This window comes from Oncorhynchus mykiss, chromosome 27 (assembly GCF_013265735.2).
Source record: "Oncorhynchus mykiss isolate Arlee chromosome 27, USDA_OmykA_1.1, whole genome shotgun sequence".
Classification (NCBI taxonomy): domain Eukaryota; kingdom Metazoa; phylum Chordata; class Actinopteri; order Salmoniformes; family Salmonidae; genus Oncorhynchus; species Oncorhynchus mykiss.
Window position 1 is genome coordinate 14,259,492 of NC_048591.1, and position 20,933 is coordinate 14,280,424.

The window sequence follows — 20,933 nt, forward strand, 5'->3', positions numbered from 1 at the left end:
CTTGTATGCTGCTGCATAAATGATGTGATATGTATACTGTAGCTAAGAAAGTAATACTAAGTGTATGTTGTGTAGTAAGCTGTTAGTAGCCCATGTGCCTCACCCTAATAATTTGGTCTATTTTCACCTCTTAATTTCGTCAACTGTTCTGACTTGGTGGTGCACATGTGGCCTATAACCTGTTTTTGAGAAATGTAATCATCGATTATTGTAAGAGCTCTCATTGTCTGCTTATATGCCCCCTTTATTTATCCTACGGTTCTGACTTGGTCAGAACAATGTTGAACAGATCTTATCATGGATGCTTCCTGCTTTAATTTCTGCCTATAGGCGGGGAGGAGCAGAATGGAGGCATGATCTGATTTAACAAAAAGGGGAGGGGGGCTTGTAGCCTACTCAGAAGGGAGAATAACAATGGTCAAGTATCTTCTCTTCAAATGTAATAGAGGCAACGTGTTGGTGGAATCTCGGGACAATTTTCCTTAGATTTCCTTTGTTATTTAAAGTCCCTAGCTACAAGGGGGAATAATAAACAGCCATGATAACAATCAATGGGAAGTTCTCTTGGGAGTTAATGTGGTTGGCAATTGATGGTGAGGTGTTTCAGATCAGGAAAGCATGCGTCTGTCTGCCTGTGTGTGCGTGTGTGTGTAATACAGGCTGGAAGAGCAAGGCAAAGGGCTGGTTATGGGAGTGTGGTCTGGTGCGTGAGAGCAGCTGTTGATGCACACAGGGGAGACGACTAGGGCCAATAAGGGATCAGTTGATGAGAAATTTGGATGATGCTCTTTACACTCCGGGTGGCGGGTATTGGAGAGAAAAGGAGAGGACAGTCGAGTAGAAAGAAGAGAGAGAACATCTGCAACTAAGATGATCGCTGTTACCAGGAAAACCTTTTCTCAGTGTTTGTATATCAGCTCCCTTAAGAGAGCGACTGAAAGCAATCAGTGGTTGGATTGGATCTCAAACCAAAGACAATTTTTTAAGCGAGTCCTCTCCTCCTCGGTATCCATCAGAAAGGTTGTGACCCCATCTCTGTGTTGGAGGAAGCCATAATAAAGTAATCACTGTGTGCCGTGACCTCATTAATATGTGTCTTATTACTTGGTCATTGTGCATGGCAACCTCATTACACGTGTGGTGACTTCTTCATCGTGCACAGTGACTGTTTGCATCTGAATGATAGGCTGAGGAACTGTATGTCTAATGAGTTTAATCGTTGTACTGTGCCATTGCTATGCACTTAAACTTTGACCAACTTTATGCCATTTTTATGCCATTGACTCTTTTATCTAAACAAATTACAGTCATGCGTGCACACATTTTTACAGGAATCAAACCCACTTTCCTGGCATGACAAGCACCATACTCTACTAGCTGAGCTTTAGGCTATGTTTACCATGGAAATACTGTGGATTGCTATGATCCCTTATTGATGTCACTTGTTAAATCCAATTCAATCTGTATAGATGAAGGGGACGAGACAGGTTAAAGAAGGATTTTTAAGCCTTGAGACAAATGAGACATGGATTGTGTATGTGTGCCATTTAGAGTTTGAATGGGCAAGACAAAATATTGAAGTGCCTTTGAACGGGGTATGGCAGTAGGTGCCAGGCACACTGGTTTAAATGTGTCAAGAACTGCAATACTGCTGGCTTTTCCACGCTCAACAGTTTCCCATGTGTATCAAGAATGGTCCACTACTAAAAGGACATCAAGCCAACTTGACACAACTGTGGGAAGCATTGGAGTCAATACTTGTATGCATCCCTGTGGAATGCTTTTGACATCTTGTAGAGTCCAGGCCCCGACGAATTGAGGCTGTTCTGAGGGCAAATATTCTCAATATTAGGAAGGTGTTCCTAATGTAGTGTAAACTCAGTGTATGTGAATGTAAATTGTTTCCAAATTAAAAGTCACACGAGTAATGTGTGTGTTATTACTCACCCTGCAGGAGTGCGTTGGGGCTGGTGGGTGATTCACAGGGCATAATAACAGGGCAACATATAGCAGACTAAAATGCTCTAGCCATGAGGCACACACATACACACACTCACACACACACACACACACACACACACACACACACACACACATACACACACACACACACACTGGATTGAGAGAGGACTTGGCTCATGTCAATGTGTGAGAAAGCTAGACGTGGTCAGGCGTGTAAGAGAGCTGGGCTGATATAAGATGGTGTGTGTGTGTGTGTGTGTGTGTGTGTGTGTGTGTGTGTGTGTGTGTGTGTATGTGTGTGTGTGTGTGTGTGTGTGTGTGTGTGTGTTGTTGTAGATGACGATGTACTGCTGTCTTCTCACTTCCCAAGTTCCTATACCCATAATGTCACAGCAAAACACCTGCCATATGACACAAGGGAAAACCACTGTGCAGTGGTAGAGAGGTGAAGGCAGCTCCATCTGTTGCCTTCATCTATAGCAGTCGCTCTGTGTGTTCACGAGCATGTGTGTGTCTGTGTGTGTGTGTCTGTGAAATATAGATGTACACAAACACTATCATCCACCATTCAATTGTAATTTATATTTAAATTTCAATATTTACCTTTTCAGGCAGAAGGCAGCCCACCAGAAGATAGAGGAGAGTGAGGAGGACAAGAACTAAGAGATGCTATCGTCACTCTTCACTGTGCTCAGAAACTTCACCGAGAGGTAAGGGAAACACTCTAGGCCATCTTTGTGATCTGCTCAACTGTGTGGGGGTGGATGACAGTCTGCACTGTGGGATTCACTGGATTTGAAATGTTCCAAAGTATCCAGAACACAACCTTTAAGGTAAACAGCTTAGAAAGTTGTGGGTGGTGTTCAGTAGGCCAACTTCCCCACCACACCACATGGTGGAGTACTTTCTAGGTCCACCAATGGCAACAACATCGCTCTCCGGGCTAGATTCAGTCAGATCAAGCGTTATACTGCCATAGTTGAGACCTGCATAGCTGATGTTTTGGCGGTGTCGGAGGTGGAACTGTGTTGGAGCTGTCAAATCAGCAGCTGCTCTTGTGATCATTGTCCTATAAGCCACACCCGTCCCAGTCACGTTATAAGTTCAGAACAAGAAAGTGCAGGCTATATGGAAATAATGACGGTCAAATTGAAAATCAAGGCTTCAGACGATTTATCTCAGTGCCACTCCGTGCAGCCAATGGCAATGTCAGCTTAAGTATCATGCTGGGAGCCATTGTGGATTTGACCATTTTAACGCAGTTCTACCATCAAAACATCAGCTGTGCGGATTTCTGCTAAAGCAGATCTGATTGAACCGGGCCCTAAATTGCCTCCATTCATCATGGACTAGGCAAGGCTACTTCAGGGAGGGAGGGAGAGAGGGAGGGAGGAAGCGAATGAGGGAGGAAGGGAGGGAGGGAGGTAGAGAGGGAGAGAGTGAGAGAGAGACAGAGAGAGAGAGAGATGAAAATGATAAGGCCAGTACTTCTCTGTGCTGAGGCAGAGGTCATAAAATGCTAATGGCTGCTGTACCTGCTGACTGAGCACACAACTCCCTAGACCCAGACCCAGACCCAGACCCAGACCCAGACCTAGACCAAGACAAAGACAGGACTAAGGCTGTTGAGGAGGAGGAAGGAAGAATGTAGTTGTTGTGGGCAGGTGTAAGCGGCACTGACGATGGCACTGATGCCAGTCTGTTCTGGATCATTGGGTGATGGGATGTGAGTATATCTCACCACCTTAGGGAAACAGGAGAAGCACACCAGACAGATGTGGTGATGATACTGTTGGCTAACCCACCACAGGGAAAGGGTCATATCCAGAGATATCCTGATTTGACTTGAAAATATACAGATATCACATGGTCATTTCCTTTGTTCCAATATCGACTCATTCAATATCCGATTTTGGAGGTCAAACACAGGTTACTGAGTTATTTTAGATTATTTGTGTTAATGACAAACCCCTGCTATTTGATGAGTATCTGATGTCTGGTCATTTCTGCTGTCATTAGGTGCCCTATGAGCTTAACCAATGATGGTGTAAAGGTCCCTTTCTCCCTGATTGTGATATGTGTGATATATGAGCCGCTTCATGTCTGACAGGAAACATTATCATCAATGTTTGTAGCGTGAGATCCAAGGGAACTGGTACCAACTGCAGCGCCCTGTCCCTGCACCCCCAGCCGTGTGGAGGGGGGGGGATTGTGGATGAGAGGAGCCAGGGGAGAGGGCTGCCTGATGGGATAGGCACGTGGGGTGTTTGGGGGGAGAGGGGCCTAGTTAGAAGGGGACAGGGGGGGTTGTGTTTTAATTTTCAACACTACATAAAGAGAGACCTAAGACAACAACATAGCAAGGCAGCAACACATGACAACACAGCATGGTGGCAACACAACATAAAAACAACATGGTAGCAACACAACATGGTAGCAGCACAAAACATGGTACAAACATTATTGGGCACAGACACAATGGGCAAGAAGGTAGAGACAATAATACATCACACAAAGCAGCCACAACTGTCAGTAAGAGAGTCCATGATTGAGTCTTTGAATGAAGAGATTGAGATAAAACTGTCCAGTTTGAGTGCAGGTGTGTAATCAGTGTGCTGGGGGCGTGATGGGGGATGGTTGCAGTAATTAGGAGGAAATGTGACTGGCTGCACTGGGCTCCCGCTCAGCACCAGCTGTAAGTCAGAGATTGTCCTCTCTATCTCTATTTCTTATCTCTCTTTTACTCTCTCCTCTCTTTCTTTCCTTCTCTATCTCTCTCTCTCGATTTCGCCTTCTCTCTCTCCTTCTGCGTCTTTCGGTCTCACTCCTTTGTCCTCTGCCTTTCATCCTCTACTCTCCAGGGAACTGAAACCGTAAGGTTTTATTTTTATATCTGTCTAGACTGTCATTGATTGAGGTAGTAATGTCTTGTAAAGTTATGTTGGGTTTACATGTCGGGTAATGGGATGAGTGTGTCTGTGTATAGGTACTAACACTGGCGCTTCGCTTTGGTCCGCCTCTGGTTTAGTGTTCCTCTGAACTAGGCTCATATCGCAGTTGATGCTTAGATGCTTGGACACACACACACACACACACACACACACACACACACACACACACACACACACACACACACACACACACACACACACACACGTCCTGCCCCATCCCTCCACATACACACTCTCCCTAGCAGATGCTTAACAGTTTTGATCTGATAAAGGACAGTCCATATCTCTATTGAAGGAGACAGTTTACGTTGACTGACTTGCACAGACAACAGGACGCCTGGGGAGCCCTGGCTCTGGCCATCTGCTCCTGGCACACAGCACACTGTCACACTGTTTACAGTTTTTTTCAATTGCTAACATGCATTGGTCAAAACTGAAGTCACATTATCAGTCAGCAAAACAGAAGTGTATTGTGGAGCAAACTGTGAATAATTTTTCATTGCTTTCACACAAAATACATTCAATGACCACATTTTCCCAAATCCATGAACTCTTTTCTCATTCATACTCCACCACCTGCGAAACTATATATTTGCAGCACATGTTTTCAAATGCTAACACACTGTTTCCAAAACTGTTAAAACACATTCAAAACAGAATGATGGCAAATGTTGTGCATTTCTGCAGTAACCAGATTAAAACATATAGAAAATCTCAGCAGGATATTTAATCATTCCGAAAACAGCTGATTGCAATTTCAGCTGAAAGCCTACCCAAGTGTCCTGTTTTTAGTCTTGTTACCAAACAAACAAAAGAGGACGGCTTCGGAATGATTTAGTTTGGAAACATGGATCAAGGAAGACAGGTTGGTGGGGAAAGAAGAGTGTCAGGGACACTGTGTGGAGGACAAAGGAGAGGAAGACCAAGAGCAGTGGTCTCTGATGAGATAAGGGCCACAATTATTGACCATGTTGTAAACTATGGTCTCTCTTTGAGAGAGGACGGTTTAAGGGTGCAACCAAATCTGCAGCGTTCAACAGTTGCATCAATAGTACGAATGTGCATCCTTCAATGATAATTGAACTACATATTACAGTACAATACAGTATGTTCACATTTTTACATGTACTGACATTTTGAAATATGTTGATTTTTTGTGTGTTTTTCAGTAGGATCCAAAGGTTGCCTCCCACAGGAGGGAGAGGCAGAATATTGTCAGATGTGCAGGAAATAGTCATTGTTGACATGGTAATTGGCAACAATGCAATAAAACTGCTGGAAATTTTGAACAGAGTGCGGGCAGACAATATCACTATTGGGAATGTGAATTCGGTCAGCACAATGACAATTGCCAGAGAAACATAAAATAAGAGTCCTAGAGAAACATAAAATAAGGATGAAGCAGTTGTACACTGCACGCTTTGAGAGAAACTGTGAACATATGAAAGAACTCTGGTATCAATATGTCCAGGTAAGTTGTCTGTTCAATGACCAAACAGGGTACATACACAGCTATGCATAATGTAAAGTAGTGTAAAACTGTGGATTTACTGTATTTTAGAGAGTAATGGAGATGGAAGCCAGGCAAACTGCACATACCGTGCATTCATCTTTGTGGATGAAGCTGGATTCAACCTAGCAAAAACACGCCGCAGGGGAAGAAATGTGATTGGACAGAGAGCAACCGTAGATGTCCCAGGCCAGAGAGGAGCTAACATCCCAATGTGTGCAGCACTGTCCAATGATGGTTTGCTGTTACACAAACCACTCATTGGCCCCTACAATACAGAGAGGTTCATTTATTTTCTGCATGACCTGCATAATCGACTTGTGCCAGCGGAGGAGAGAGGGGCCAGAAACTCCCCTACCTTCGTTGTTGTGTGGGATAATGTGGCATTCCACCACGCTGCTGCAGTCACAGACTGGTTTACTGCTCATCCCAGGATGTCAGTACTATTCCTGCCTCCATACACCCCCTTCCTAAACCCCATAGAGGAGTTTTTCTCTGCGTGAAGGTTAATGACCACCATCCACATGACCAGATGTCCTTACTGGATGCCATGAACGCGGGGTGTGGAGACACTTCTCCTGAAGACTGCCAGGGTGTGGAGACACTTCTCCTGAAGACTGCCAGGGTGTGGAGACACTTCTCCTGAAGACTGCCAGGGTTGGATTAGACATTCCAGGAGATACTTTCCAAGATGCATCGCCAGAGAAGACATAATATGTGATGTTGATGAGAACTTGTGGCCAAATGCAGGAGAGAGGGAGAACTAGAACCCTCACAGTACTCTACAGTATGAATGTTTATACTCCACATGTTGATGAGAACTAGAACCCTCCCAGTACTCTACAGTATGAGTGATTATACTATACATGTTGATGAGAATGAGAACCCTCACAGTACTGTACAGTATGAGTGATTATATTACACATGTTGATGAGAACTAGAACCCTCACAGTACTGTACAGTATGAGTGTTATACTATACATGTTGATGAGAACTAGAACCCTCACAGTACTGTACAGTATGAGTGATTATACTATACATGTTGATGAGAACTAGAACCCTCACAGTACTGCAGAGTGTGAATGATTATACTACACATGTTGATGAGAACTAGAACCCTCCCAGTACTGTACAGTATGAGTGATTATACTATACGTGTTGATGAGAACTAGAACTCTTACAGTACTGTACAGTATGAGTGTTATGCTATACATGTTGATGAGAACTAGAACCCTCACAGTACTGCACAGTATGAGTGATTATATTATACATGTTGATGAGAACTAGAACCCTCACAGTACTGTACAGTATGAGTGATTATACTATACATGTTGATGAGAACTAGAACCCTCACAGTACTGTACAGTATGAGTGTTATACTATACATGTAATGAGAACTAGAACCCTCACAGTACTGTACAGTATGAGTGATTATACTATACGTGTTGATGAGAACTAGAACTCTTACAGTACTGTACAGTATGAGTGTTATACTATACATGTTGATGAGAACTAGAACCCTCACAGTACTGTACAGTATGAGTGATTATACTACACATGTTGATGAGAACTAGAACCCTCACAGTACTGTACAGTATGAATGTTTATACACCACATGTTGGTGAGAACTAGAACCCTCACAGTACTGTACAGTATGAGTGATTATACTACACATGTTGATGAGAACTAGAACCCTCACAGTACTGTACAGTATGAATGTTTATACACCACATGTTGGTGAGAACTAGAACCCTCACAGTACTGTACAGTATGAGTGTTATACTATACATGTTGGTGAGAACTAGAACCCTCACAGTACTGTACAGTATGAATGTTTATACACCACATGTTGGTGAGAACTAGAACCCTCACAGTACTGTACAGTATGAGTGTTATACTACACATGTTGGTGAGAACTAGAACCCTCACAGTACTGTACAGTATGAATGTTTATACACCACATGTTGGTGAGAACTAGAACCCTCACAGTACTGTACAGTATGAATGTTTATACACCACATGTTGGTGAGAACTAGAACCCTCACAGTACTGTACAGTATGAATGTTTATACACCACATGTTGATGAGAACTAGAACCCTCACAGTACTGTACAGTATGAATGTTTATACACCACATGTTGTTGAGAACTAGAACCCTCACAGTACTGTACAGTATGAGTGTTATACTATACATGTAATGAGAACTAGAACCCTCACAGTACTGTACAGTATGAGTGTTATACTACACATGTTGGTGAGAACTAGAACCCTCACAGTACTGTACAGTATGAATGTTTATACACCACATGTTGGTGAGAACTAGAACCCTCACAGTACTGTACAGTATGAGTGTTATACTATACATGTAATGAGAACTAGAACCCTCACAGTACTGTACAGTATGAGTGTTATACTACACATGTTGGTGAGAACTAGAACCCTCACAGTACTGTACAGTATGAGTGTTATACTATACATGTAATGAGAACTAGAACCCTCACAGTACTGTACAGTATGAGTGTTATACTACACATGTTGGTGAGAACTAGAACCCTCACAGTACTGTACAGTATGAATGTTTATACACCACATGTTGGTGAGAACTAGAACCCTCACAGTACTGTACAGTATGAGTGATTATACTATACATGTTGGTGAGAACTAGAACCCTCACAGTACTGTACAGTATGAGTGTTATACTATACATGTAATGAGAACTAGAACCCTCCCAGTACTGTACAGTATGAATGTTTATACACCACATGTTGGTGAGAACTAGAACCCTCACAGTACTGTACAGTATGAATGTTTATACACCACATGTTGGTGAGAACTAGAACCCTCACAGTACTGTACAGTATGAATGTTTATACACCACATGTTGGTGAGAACTAGAACCCTCACAGTACTGTACAGTATGAATGTTTATACACCACATGTTGGTGAGAACTAGAACCCTCACAGTACTGTACAGTATGAGTGTTATACTACACATGTTGTTGATGTTTTTTGTTGTTGTAATTATTATTGCAGCCCTGGAATTTCAGGAATTAAATTTTTGTTTCAACTTTTTATTTTTGACAAGTAAATTACTAAATGCAAAGATATAGAAAAAATAAAGGCTATTGAAGCAAATTGCTGCAGTTCTGATTCATTCTTGTTACATATACTTCAGTACAGTCAATAAAGTGAAAAGGTGTTATTCTTAATCTATAATGAAATACTGATTTATGTGAAAAATCATTCAAACTTCAAAGAGAAAAGTGAATAATTGATGTAACGCTCCCTGTTGTTAGTGTTTTTTAGGTCAGTGTGTTATGAGTGACAATGTAAGCTTTCTGAGTGAGAATTGTTGCCAGTGTTATGGTCGAACAAGCTTATTTTGAGACATGCATGAAGTGTTTTGGTGGTTTGAGTGAGTTTTGGAGGTGAGAATAACTGTTTGGCCAATATGCATGTTAGTAATGCAGACTGTGTGAAGAGTTTTGAAAAAGTGGCTTCAGTAATTGTCCGATACTTGTTAGCAATTGAAAAAAAACTGTTACACACTGTTACGCTGGAGCCCAGAGGCAGCAGCCGACGTGGATGGGTTGAGATGGACTCTGGTCCTTTTACCTAATGGGGGAGGAGGGGAGGGGAGAGAAGAGAAGAGCAGTTAATTGATGTTAGGGAGAGAGCTCACCCTTCTGTCCCACTAGAGCAGGGATCATCAACTACATTCAGCCGCGGGACGGTTTTTCTTCAGCTGATATTCAGGGGGCCGGAACATAATCACAAATCATTTGTAGACTGCAAATTGACCACAAGAAGCCAAAACAGATACAATATTTGACTACATTATAATTTCAAAACTTGTTTACATTTGTATACCTTCACATGTTTCTATTATGTGTGGGAATACTTTGGAACAGATTTCCCCCCCAAAAATAACTCTGCTGTTGCTGGTGTTTTTAGAGTCTTTTATGTCCAACAGTTATTGAAGTTTTTTTTTTGCCACAAAAACTGCCAAATAAAATCACCAAACTGATGAGTTGGGGAACCCTGCAATAGAGCATCAGTCATATGCTGCTGGACAGGTTAAACATCCTTTCATTGTAGTTTGACAAGGTTTTGGAGGTGTTTGTGGAGAAGACAGTAAATCAAAGCAAATCAAATCCAATTTTATTGGTCACATACACATGGTTAGCAGATGTTAATGCGAGTGTAGCGAAATGCTTGTGCTTCTAGTTCCGACAATGCAGTAATAACCAACAAGTAATCTAACTAACAATTCCAAAACTACTGTCTTGTACACAGTGTAAGGGGATAAAGAATATGTACATAAAGATATATGGATGAGTGATGGTACAGAGCAGCATAGGCAAGATACAGTAGATGGTATCGAGTACAGTATATACATATGAGATGAGTATGTAAACAAAGTGGCATAGTTAAAGTGGCTAGTGATACATGTATTACATAAGGATGCAGTAGATGATATAGAGTACAGTATATACGTATGCATATGAGATTAATAATGTAGGGTAAGTAACATTATATAAGGTAGCATTGTTTAAAGTGGCTAATGATATATTTACATCATTTTCCATCAATTCCCATTATTAAAGTGGCTGGAGTTGAGTCAGTGTGTTGGCAGCAGCCACTCAATGTTAGTGGTGGCTGTTTAACAGTCTGATGGCCTTGAGATAGAAGCTGTTTTTCAGTCTCTCGGTCCCAGCTTTGATGCACCTGTACTGACCTCGCCTTCTGGATGATAGCGGGGTGAACAGGCAGTGGCTCGGGTGGCTGTTGTCCTTGATGATCTTTATGGCCTTCCTGTAACATCGGGTGGTGTAGGTGTCCTAGAGGGCAGGTAGTTTGCCCCCGGTGATGCGTTGTGCAGACCTCACTACCCTCTGGAGAGCCTTACGGTTGTGGGCGGAGCAGTTGCCGTACCAGGCGGTGATACAGCCCGACAGGATGCTCTCGATTGTGCATCTGTAGAAGTTTGTGAGTGCTTTTGGTGACAAGCCGAATTTCTTCAGCCTCCTGAGGTTGAAGAGGCGCTGCTGCGCCTTCTTCACGATGCTGTCTGTGTGAGTGGACCAATTCAGTTTGTCTGTGATGTGTATGCCGAGGAACTTAAAACTTACTACCCTCTCCACTACTGTTCCACCGATGTGGATAGGGGGGTGTTCCCTCTGCTGTTTCCTGAAGTCCACAATCATCTCCTTAGTTTTGTTGACGTTGAGTGTGAGGTTATTTTCCTGACACCACACTCCGAGGGCCCTCACCTCCTCCCTGTAGGCCGTCTCGTCGTTGTTGGTAATCAAGCCTACCACTGTTGTGTCGTCCGCAAACTTGACGATTGAGTTGGAGGCGTGCGTGGCCACGCAGTCGTGGGTGAACAGGGAGTACAGGAGAGGGCTCAGAACGCACCCTTGTGGGGCCCCAGTGTTGAGGATCAGCGGGGAGGAGATGTTGTTGCCTACCCTCACCACCTGGGGGCGGCCCGTCAGGAAGTCCAGTACCCAGTTGCACAGGGCGGGGTCGAGACCCAGGGTCTCGAGCTTGATGACGAGCTTGGAGGGTACTATGGTGTTGAATGCCGAGCTGTAGTCGATGAACAGCATTCTCACATAGGTATTCCTCTTGTCCAGATGGGTTAGGGCAGTGTGCAGTGTGGTTGAGATTGCATCGTCTGTGGACCTATTTGGGCGGTAAGCAAATTGGAGTGGGTCTAGGGTGTCAGGTAGGGTGGAGGTGATATGGTCCTTGACTAGTCTCTCAAAGCACTTCATGATGACGGATGTGAGTGCTACGGGGCGGTAGTCGTTTAGCTCAGTTACCTTAGCTTTCTTGGGAACAGGAACAATGGTGGCCCTCTTGAAGCATGTGGGAACAGCAGACTGGTATAGGGATTGATTGAATATGTCCGTAAACACACCGGCCAGCTGGTCTGCGCATGCTCTGAGGGCGCGGCTGGGGATGCCGTCTGGGCCTGCAGCCTTGCGAGGGTTAACACGTTTAAATGTCTTACTCACCTCGGCTGCAGTGAAGGAGAGACCGCATGTTTTCGTTGCAGGCCGTGTCAGTGGCACTGTATTGTCCTCAAAGCGGGCAAAAAAGTTATTTAGTCTGCCTGGGAGCAAGACATCCTGGTCCGTGACTGGGCTGGATTTCTTCCTGTAGTCCGTGATTGACTGTAGACCCTGCCACATGCCTCTTGTGTCTGAGCCGTTGAATTGAGATTCTACTTTGTCTCTGTACTGGCGCTTAGCTTGTTTGATAGCCTTGCGGAGGGAATAGCTGCACTGTTTGTATTCGGTCATGTTACCAGTCACCTTGCGCTGATTAGCAGTGGTTCGCGCTTTCAGTTTCACGCGAATGCTGCCATCAATCCACGGTTTCTGGTTAGGGAATGTTTTAATCGTTGCTATGGGAACGACATCTTCAACGCACGTTCTAATGAACTCGCACACCGAATCAGCGTATTCGTCAATGTTGTTATCTGACGCAATACGAAATATATCCCAGTCCACATGATGGAAGCAGTCTTGGAGTGTGGAATCAGCTTGGTCGGACCAGCGTTGGACAGACCTCAGCGTGGGAGCTTCTTGTTTTAGTTTCTGTCTGTAGGCAGGGATCAGCAAAATGGAGTCGTGGTCAGCTTTTCCGAAAGGAGGGCGGGGCAGGGCCTTATATGCGTCGCGGAAGTTAGAATAACAATGATCCAAGGTTTTTCCAGCCCTGGTTGCGCAATTGATATGTTGATACAATTTAGGGAGTATTGTTTTCAGATTAGCCTTGTTAAAATCCCCAGCTACAATGAATGCAGCCTCAGGATGTGTGGATTCCAGTTTGCAAAGAGTCAAATAAAGTTAGTTCAGAGCCATTGATGTGTCTGCTTGGGGGGGAATATATACGGCTGTGATTATAATCGAAGAGAATTCTCTTGGTAGATAATGCGGTCGACATTTGATTGTGAGGAATTCTAAATCAGGTGAACAGAAGGATTTGAGTTCCTGTATGTTTCTGTGATCACACCACGTCTCGTTAGCCATAAGGCATACGCCCCCGCCCCTCTTCTTACCAGAAAGATGTTTGTTTCTGTCGGTGCGATGCGTGGAGAAACCCGCTGGCTGCACCGCCTCCGATAGCGTCTCTCCAGTGAGAGTGAGCCATGTTTCCGTGAAGCAAAGAACGTTACAGTCTCTGATGTCCCTCTGGAATGCTACCCTTGCTCGGATTTCATCAACCTTATTGTCAAGAGACTGGACATTGGCGAGAAGAATGCTAGGGAGTGGTGCACGATGTGCCCGTCTCCGGAGTCTGACCAGAAGACCGCCTCGTTTCCCTCTTTTACGGAGTCGTTTTTTGGGGTCGCCGGCTGGGATCCATTCCGTTGTCCTGGTTGAAAGGCAGAACACAGGATCCGCTTCGCGAAAATCATATTCTTGGTTGTACTGATGGTGAGTTGACGTTGCTCTTATGTTCAGTAGTTCTTCTCGACTGTATGTAATGAAACCTAAGATGATCTGGGGTACTAATGTAAGAAATAACACGTAAAAAAACAAAAAACTGCATAGTTTCCTAGGAACACGAAGCGAGGCGGCCATCGCTGTCGGCGCCATGGCAACAACCGTATTGTGTGTGTGTGTGAGTGTGAGTGTGAGTGTGAGTGTGTGTGTGTGTGTGTGTGTGTGTGTGTGTGTGTGTGTGTGTGTGTGTGTGTGTGTGTGTGTGTGTGTGTGTGTGTGTGTGCTTGCATGTAGAGAATGTGTCTACATGTGTATTTTATGAATGTTGTCCCATGATCTACACACACATATTGTGGTCTGACATAATGGTTTTGATTCATCATAGATGCTCATTCAGTCATGTCGTCAGTCATGTCGTACATGTCAGATCCCCCTTCAAACAACAAATAGTTGAATACTTGCTACCTGGATAGAGAAGGACTCAACTTCAGTCCCAGAATAGGGTAGACCTGTGTGTTAGTTTAAAGGATTTAGCATATGTTACGCTAATCCAATGCATTATAACCACCAGAATGCCAATTCATTGGTTTTACTGTATGGCTAGTATTTTTACAGAAGGATCTCTCTCTCTCTCTCTCAGATAAACACTCATTCCCAAGAACATTATTAGAATTGTAATCCATAATAACAAATGGTGTCTCTGCGGGTTAGCATTTAGCCAACCCACTCCCTTGCCAAGAGAATCACATAAAATCCAATAAGTATTTGCACTGAGGCACTGAGACGTGGACAATACACATTACTGGACCCGCATCAGATGTCAACACAAACACAGACAAGGAAGAGAACGCAAACAAAGCAAACAAAAGGAGAGTGGATGGAAAATTAAACTCTTTAGAGGACAGAACAGAGAGTGAGTCAGCAGCACGTCGGACAGATGTTCCCCTCAGATTAATATTCTCACTCCCAGTGTGTGTGTGTGTGTGTGTGTGTGTGTGTGTGTGTGTGTGTGTGTGTGTGTGTGTGTGTGTGTGTGTGTGTGTGTTTTCCTACCACGGACTCGCTATGCTGTCTGATTTCATGCCTCCTGAGCAACGAGAATGGAAAGACCCCTCTCCTGCAGTCATGGCACTGTCACAATATTTTAATAAATGATACTAACAAACGGGAATATCAGTCTCTCACCGGATGACGCGATGCATGCGGCAGCAACTGGGGCTAAATTTAGCTCCACTCCCTCCCTCTTGCACGGCGAACAACAGCGATCACACTGTTTACGACCGGCGCCAATTTCTTTATACATTTTTTAACTGCGGAAGTCTTTAGTTCTATAATGTCTCTTCCGGGCTTCAATTCACTCCTCCTGGCTTTGCTGTTGTTATGTACCCTAATCAGCACGTGTCCAATGGAAAACAGCATTGAGACAGAACTTTTTTTCAGACATCCACCAACCGCCCATTCACTGTGGTCTTAATTGATCACAAATTTGATAGCAGACAATTAATAATTGAGCAGTGTTTGCTAATTAAGTCTTGGAGTGGGCTAGTGGAATACTCTATCCTGTTTCCTAAGGCACATGTAAATTGACACACCTGAGAAATAAGTGATGGGCGTGCTTGATTTCGATCTGCCTCAGATAGAGTCATTTCCTCTCCTGAAAAATGCTTGATCAGATTTCAGGCTGGCGTGTGTGTACTTGCAAGCCTGTGTGTGTGTGTGTGTGTGTGTGTGTGTGTGCGTGCGTGCGCGTGTGTGAATACAAAAATACAAACACACAAATAGACTGTGACCTCCAACTTCATATTCTAGCTCAGACTGATCTCTCACTATTGTCTTGTGTGTGACTCTTCAGGCCTTTCAGAGTGTTACGGTCTACTGGATGAGAACTTCTATTATCTGTAAAAGGAAACTCATTAATGTAACACATCCCAGGACTCTAAAATAAAGCCTTATCATATCCAGACCCATTTTCAAAGCCTAATCCCTGGTCCCTTGCCTTATTCTTACCCCTTTTCAGAACCCATATTCTGGATAGTTCTCATGCTAGTGGTCTGCATCTCAAATGGCACCCTATTCCATATACAGCAGTGCACTACTTTTGACCAGAGACGTAATAGGGAATATGACCCTTTGGGACACAGCCAAATCTATTTTGTCGATTGCTTTCTTGCTCTGTTTAATTCTGTTTTGTCTCACTATGGGTCTCCCATCCTCCCATCCGACTGCAGTCGACACCTCTAAGCTTTTTCTTCCTGGGCAGTATTCATGTGTAACGCCTACTTTAGTCAGGGCAGACCAACCACCACACACACAACATGCACACAGAGACACATGCACTTGCTTGCAAGCACGCCCACACACACACACACACACACCGGCATGGTACACACCTCCCTATTTCTCTCAGCGGGAGATTTTCGACAAAAACACAACCTGTCTGTCCCACTAATCAGAGTAGAGGTGTGATTGATGGACAGTGAGCAGAGTGCCTCTTGTAGTGCTTTGGGCCTGCAGGTAGGCTGGCTGGCTGCTCATCGCTCTGCCTCCCTTGGCTCCATGCCAGCCCCCCTGGCACTGCTTGTATGCTGCAGGCTGCAGAGACACTGACCACTGGGAGACATACAGGGGAAGGGGGCGGGGCGGGCAGGTGATCATGCAAGGGAGCGTTTAGGTAGTTGGACGGTAGGAATGTGACAATTGTCCTACTGGAGGAGAAGGGGGTGGAGGGGGGGGGGGGGTATGCTCATGTTTGACAGCCATTTCTACAAGGGCATTTGGAAGAGGATGTGGATAACTTACAACTGTTTTTGTCACAGTAAAACAGAGGGAGGACAGAGGAAGAGGGATGGAAATCCTCATGTCGTGCCATGTGGAATAAATAGACAGGACACCAGTGATACAACGTCCATCCATGCCTGGGCATAAGGATCTGTCTCTGGTTCCAAAGGTTGCTTGTTCAAAGTTGTTTCTGATATTTTTGTTTTAAGCCTAAACCTTAACCCATACCTTAACCATTTGGAGTTAATGCCTAAACGTGACCTTGGAATGATACAGAGAACTCACCAAACACTTAGAAATTGGACATTTGGTACAACTTTGAATTTTGACGTTTGAGAAACATGGGAGAACGTCTAATTCTGACGTGAGACTGCTTGTTGATGCAACCTGCTAACATTGTAATAAATATATGACTCAACTCTCTCAGAAACCTCTGTAAATGGGTCAACATTCAAGGTTTCTTAAGCAAGCCCAGTGAATCACTCTATATCCTATCAGCAAAAGATACCAGGTACACGTGTACCTGCACGCACACACACACACACACACATGACACACGCACACGCATAAGCACACAAATCACATACATACATACACACAGTCACACACACACACCACCCGGGTATACTGGATATTACATTCATCTCCAAGGATGGGGCAGCAGCAGAGCAAACATGTACTGATGAAGAAATAGCATATTCATTCCTGATTGGTTGAATCATAATAACTGGAGATCGGCTCTACTCCATCCTAGCTGCGTTTCCTCACCTATGTAACCGATAGCTATTTTATTCTTTCCAGAATGTTAACCTCCGATATGCCATAGCAATTATGCACGTTCATGTCAAATTTCAGACATGTTTATTACCATGTGTTTTTGCAGTGCATTCAAAGACTACAGCCTAATTTGCCGTGTCTCAAATGCCACCCTGTTCCCATAGAGCACTATGCACCCTGGTAGAAAGTAGGGCACTATTACTATATAGGGAATAGGGTGCCATTTGGGACATACCCCATGACTGCCTACAATATTTTAGTGAGCTTGGTTAACATTTAATGGGAGCATTCTGTTTTCTCTTCATAATCCTTATTGCTACATGGTCGGCAGCATAATGAAACCACGGGCTGCTCTTGGAAATTAGGTGGTTAGAAAGATAATAATTGATTTGGGGAGTCAAAGCAACCTGGTATTCCATTTGGTTTCCATGTTGATTCTAAACCTTAATTAAGTTTTCCGTGGCTGTCTAGCATACTTTCTCCTCTGCTTGGAAACTGATCGCTGAATGATTAGTTGATGAGATTCTGAACTGCAGACTGAGCCCTGTTATGAACATAAGGCTTAAATGCCTCAAAGGACTTCTCATATATAACATCCACGCACATGTTTAAAGACAAAGAAGTGAGAAATTGACAGAAAATGCTTGTGTTGGTGTTTTATACCTCTGAATCATGGTAGCACACCATTGTGGGTTTGTGTTGTTGTAAAGAAAGGAGAGGGGGAAACTGTGCAGTGAAGATGAACACACTACTTGTGTATGTATGTATGTACTGTATGTGTGTTTGTGTGTGTCCATGCATGCATGTACAGTGCTTTCAGAAAGTATTTATACCCCTTGACTTATTCCACAGTCATCTTGGGTATGTCTGTATCAGTTTTACACATCTGGATTTGGGGATTTCCTCCGATTCTTCCTTGCAGATCTCCTGAAGCTCTGTTAAATTAGATGGGGAGCGGCTCTGTTAAATTAGATGGGGAGAGGCTCTGTTAAATTAGATGGGGAGTCTTTCCACATACTTTCTATGGGATTCAAGTCTAGGCTTTGGTTGGGCCACTCAAGGTCTTTCACATTTTTGTTCTGAAGCCATTCCAGCATTACTTTGGTTGTATGCTTGAGTCGTTTCCACTCTAAGGTTGTTTGCACTCTGAAGCAGATTCTCATCAAGGATTTTCCTGAATTTGGCTCCATTCATTGCTCCCTCTATTCTCACCCGCCTCCCAGTCCCTGCCACTGAAAAGCATCCCCATAGCATGATGCTGCCACCACCATGCTTCACGCTAGGGATGGTGTTCGACAGGTGATGATCGTGCCTGGTTTTCTCCAGACATAGCACTTTGCATTCAGGCCAAAGAGTTATGATCTCAGAGTCTTTCACATGCCTTTTTGCAAACTCCAGGCATGCTGTCATGTGCTTTTTTCTCAGGATTTCTGTAGTCTGGTAACTCTCCCATAAAGCCCAGATAGGTCAAGTTCTGTAGTTATGTCAGAGTGGTCGTTGTGTTCTTGGTCACCTCCCTGATCGAAGGTCCTTCTTGCCCGGGTGCTCAGTTTGTTCGGGCAACCAGCTCCAGGCAGAGTCTGGGTAGTTCCATATTTTTTACATTTCCCAATGATGAGAACCACTGTGCTCTTGGAAACTTACAACACTCCAGCAACAGCTTTATACCATTCCCCAGATATACAGTGGTTTGCGAAAGTATTCACACCTTGGTATTTTTCCTATTTTGTTGCCTTACAACCTAGAATTAAAATATTTTCGTGAGGGTTTGTATCATTTGATTTACACAACATTCCTACCACTTTGAAGTTGCAAAATAAAAAAGTCAATACTTTCTAGAGTCACGTTTTGCAGCAATTACAGCTGCAAGTCTCTTGGGGTATGTCTCCATAAGGACATAAGGACATAAGGACATTGGCACATCTAGCCATTGGGATTGTTGCCCATTATTCAAGGCAAAACTGCTCCAGCTCCTTCAAAGTGGATGGGTTCCGCTGGTGTACAGCAGTCTTTAAGTCATACCACAGAATCTCAATTGGATTGAGGTCTGGGCTTTGACTAGGCCATACCAAGACACTTAAATGTTTCCCCTTAAAACGTGTTGCTCAAGTGTTGCTTTAGCAGTATGCTTAGGATCCTTGTCCTGCTGGAAGGTGAACCTCCGTCTTAGTCTCAAATCTCTGGAAGACTGAATCAGGTTTCCCTCAAGAATTTCCCTGTATTTAGCGCCATCTATCATTCCTTCAATTCTGACCAGTTTCCCAGTCCCTGCCGATGAAAAACATCCCCACAGCATGATGCTGCCACCACCATGCTTCACTGTGGAGTTGGTGTTCTCGGGCTGATGAGAGGTGTTGGGTTTGCGCCAGACATAGCGTTTTCCTCGATGGCAAAAAAGCTCAGTTTTAGTGTCATCTGACCTTTGTACCTTTTTCCATGTGTTTTGGTAGTCTCCCACATGCCTTTTGGCGAACACCAAACGTGTTTGCTTATTTGTTTCTTTAAGCAATGTCTTTTTTTCTGGCCACCCTTATGTAAAGCCCAGCTCTGTGGAGTATACAGCTTAATGTGGTCCTATGGACAGATTCTCCAATCTCCGCTGTGGAGCTTTTTAGCTCCTTCAAGGTTATCTTTGGTCTCTTTGTTGCCTCTCTGATTAATGCCCTCCTTGCCTGGTCTGTGAATTTTGGTGCGCGGCCCTCTCTTGGCAGGTTTGTTGTGTTGCCATATTTTTTATAGCCCAACCCTGATCTGTACTTCTTCACAACTTTGTCCCTGACCTGTTTAGAGAGCTCCTTGGTCTTCATAGTGCCGCTTGCTTAGTGGTGTCGCAGACTCTGGGGCCTTTCAGAACAGGTGTATATATTGAGATCATGTGACAGATCATGTGACACTTAGATTGCACACAGGTGGGCTTTATTTAACTAATTCTGTGACTTCTGAAGGTAATTGGTTGTACCAGATCTTATTTAGGGGCTTCATAGCAAAGGGGGTGAATACATATGCACGCACCACTTTTCCATTTTCGATTTTTTCGATAAAAAAAAAAACAGGTTATTTTTTTCATTTCACTTCACCAACTTGGACTATTTTGTGTATGTCCATTACATGAAATTAAAATTAAAATCCATTTAAATTACATGTTGTAATGCAACAAAATAGGAAAAACGCCAAAGGGAATACTTTTGCAAGGCACGGTATGCCTCATCACAATTCACAAATCTCGAAGGTCTACGGATAGTTCCTTGGACTTCATGGTATAGTTTTTGATTTTCCATACACTATCCACTGTGGGACCTTATATAGACAGGTGGGTTTCTTTCTAAATCATGTCCAGATCATTGAATGGACTCCAATCAAGTTGTAGTGACGTTTCAAGGATGATCAATTGAAAATGGATGCACCTGAGCTAAATTTGGAGTGTCATGGCAAACGGGTGTCAATAATTATGTAGATGTATTTTATTTTAATTGAACCTTTATTTAACTAGGCAAG

General features: G+C 43.7%; 1 protein-coding gene across 2 annotated transcripts in view; it reads left to right on the plus strand.

Moving 5' to 3' along the window:
* Window positions 1–2,563: 2,563 nt before the first annotated feature.
* Window positions 2,564–20,933, plus strand: part of LOC110507624 (A-kinase anchor protein SPHKAP) — an 82,438-nt gene continuing 64,068 nt past the window's right edge. The window contains exon 1 of one of the 2 annotated variants that reach the window (XM_036964926.1): window positions 2,564–2,672. In XM_036964926.1, the coding sequence (XP_036820821.1) occupies window positions 2,629–2,672 (44 nt within the window). In that variant the 5' untranslated portion in view covers window positions 2,564–2,628. The remainder of the gene's footprint in view (window positions 2,673–20,933) is intronic. The other variant, XM_036964927.1, reaches the window with a different exon arrangement.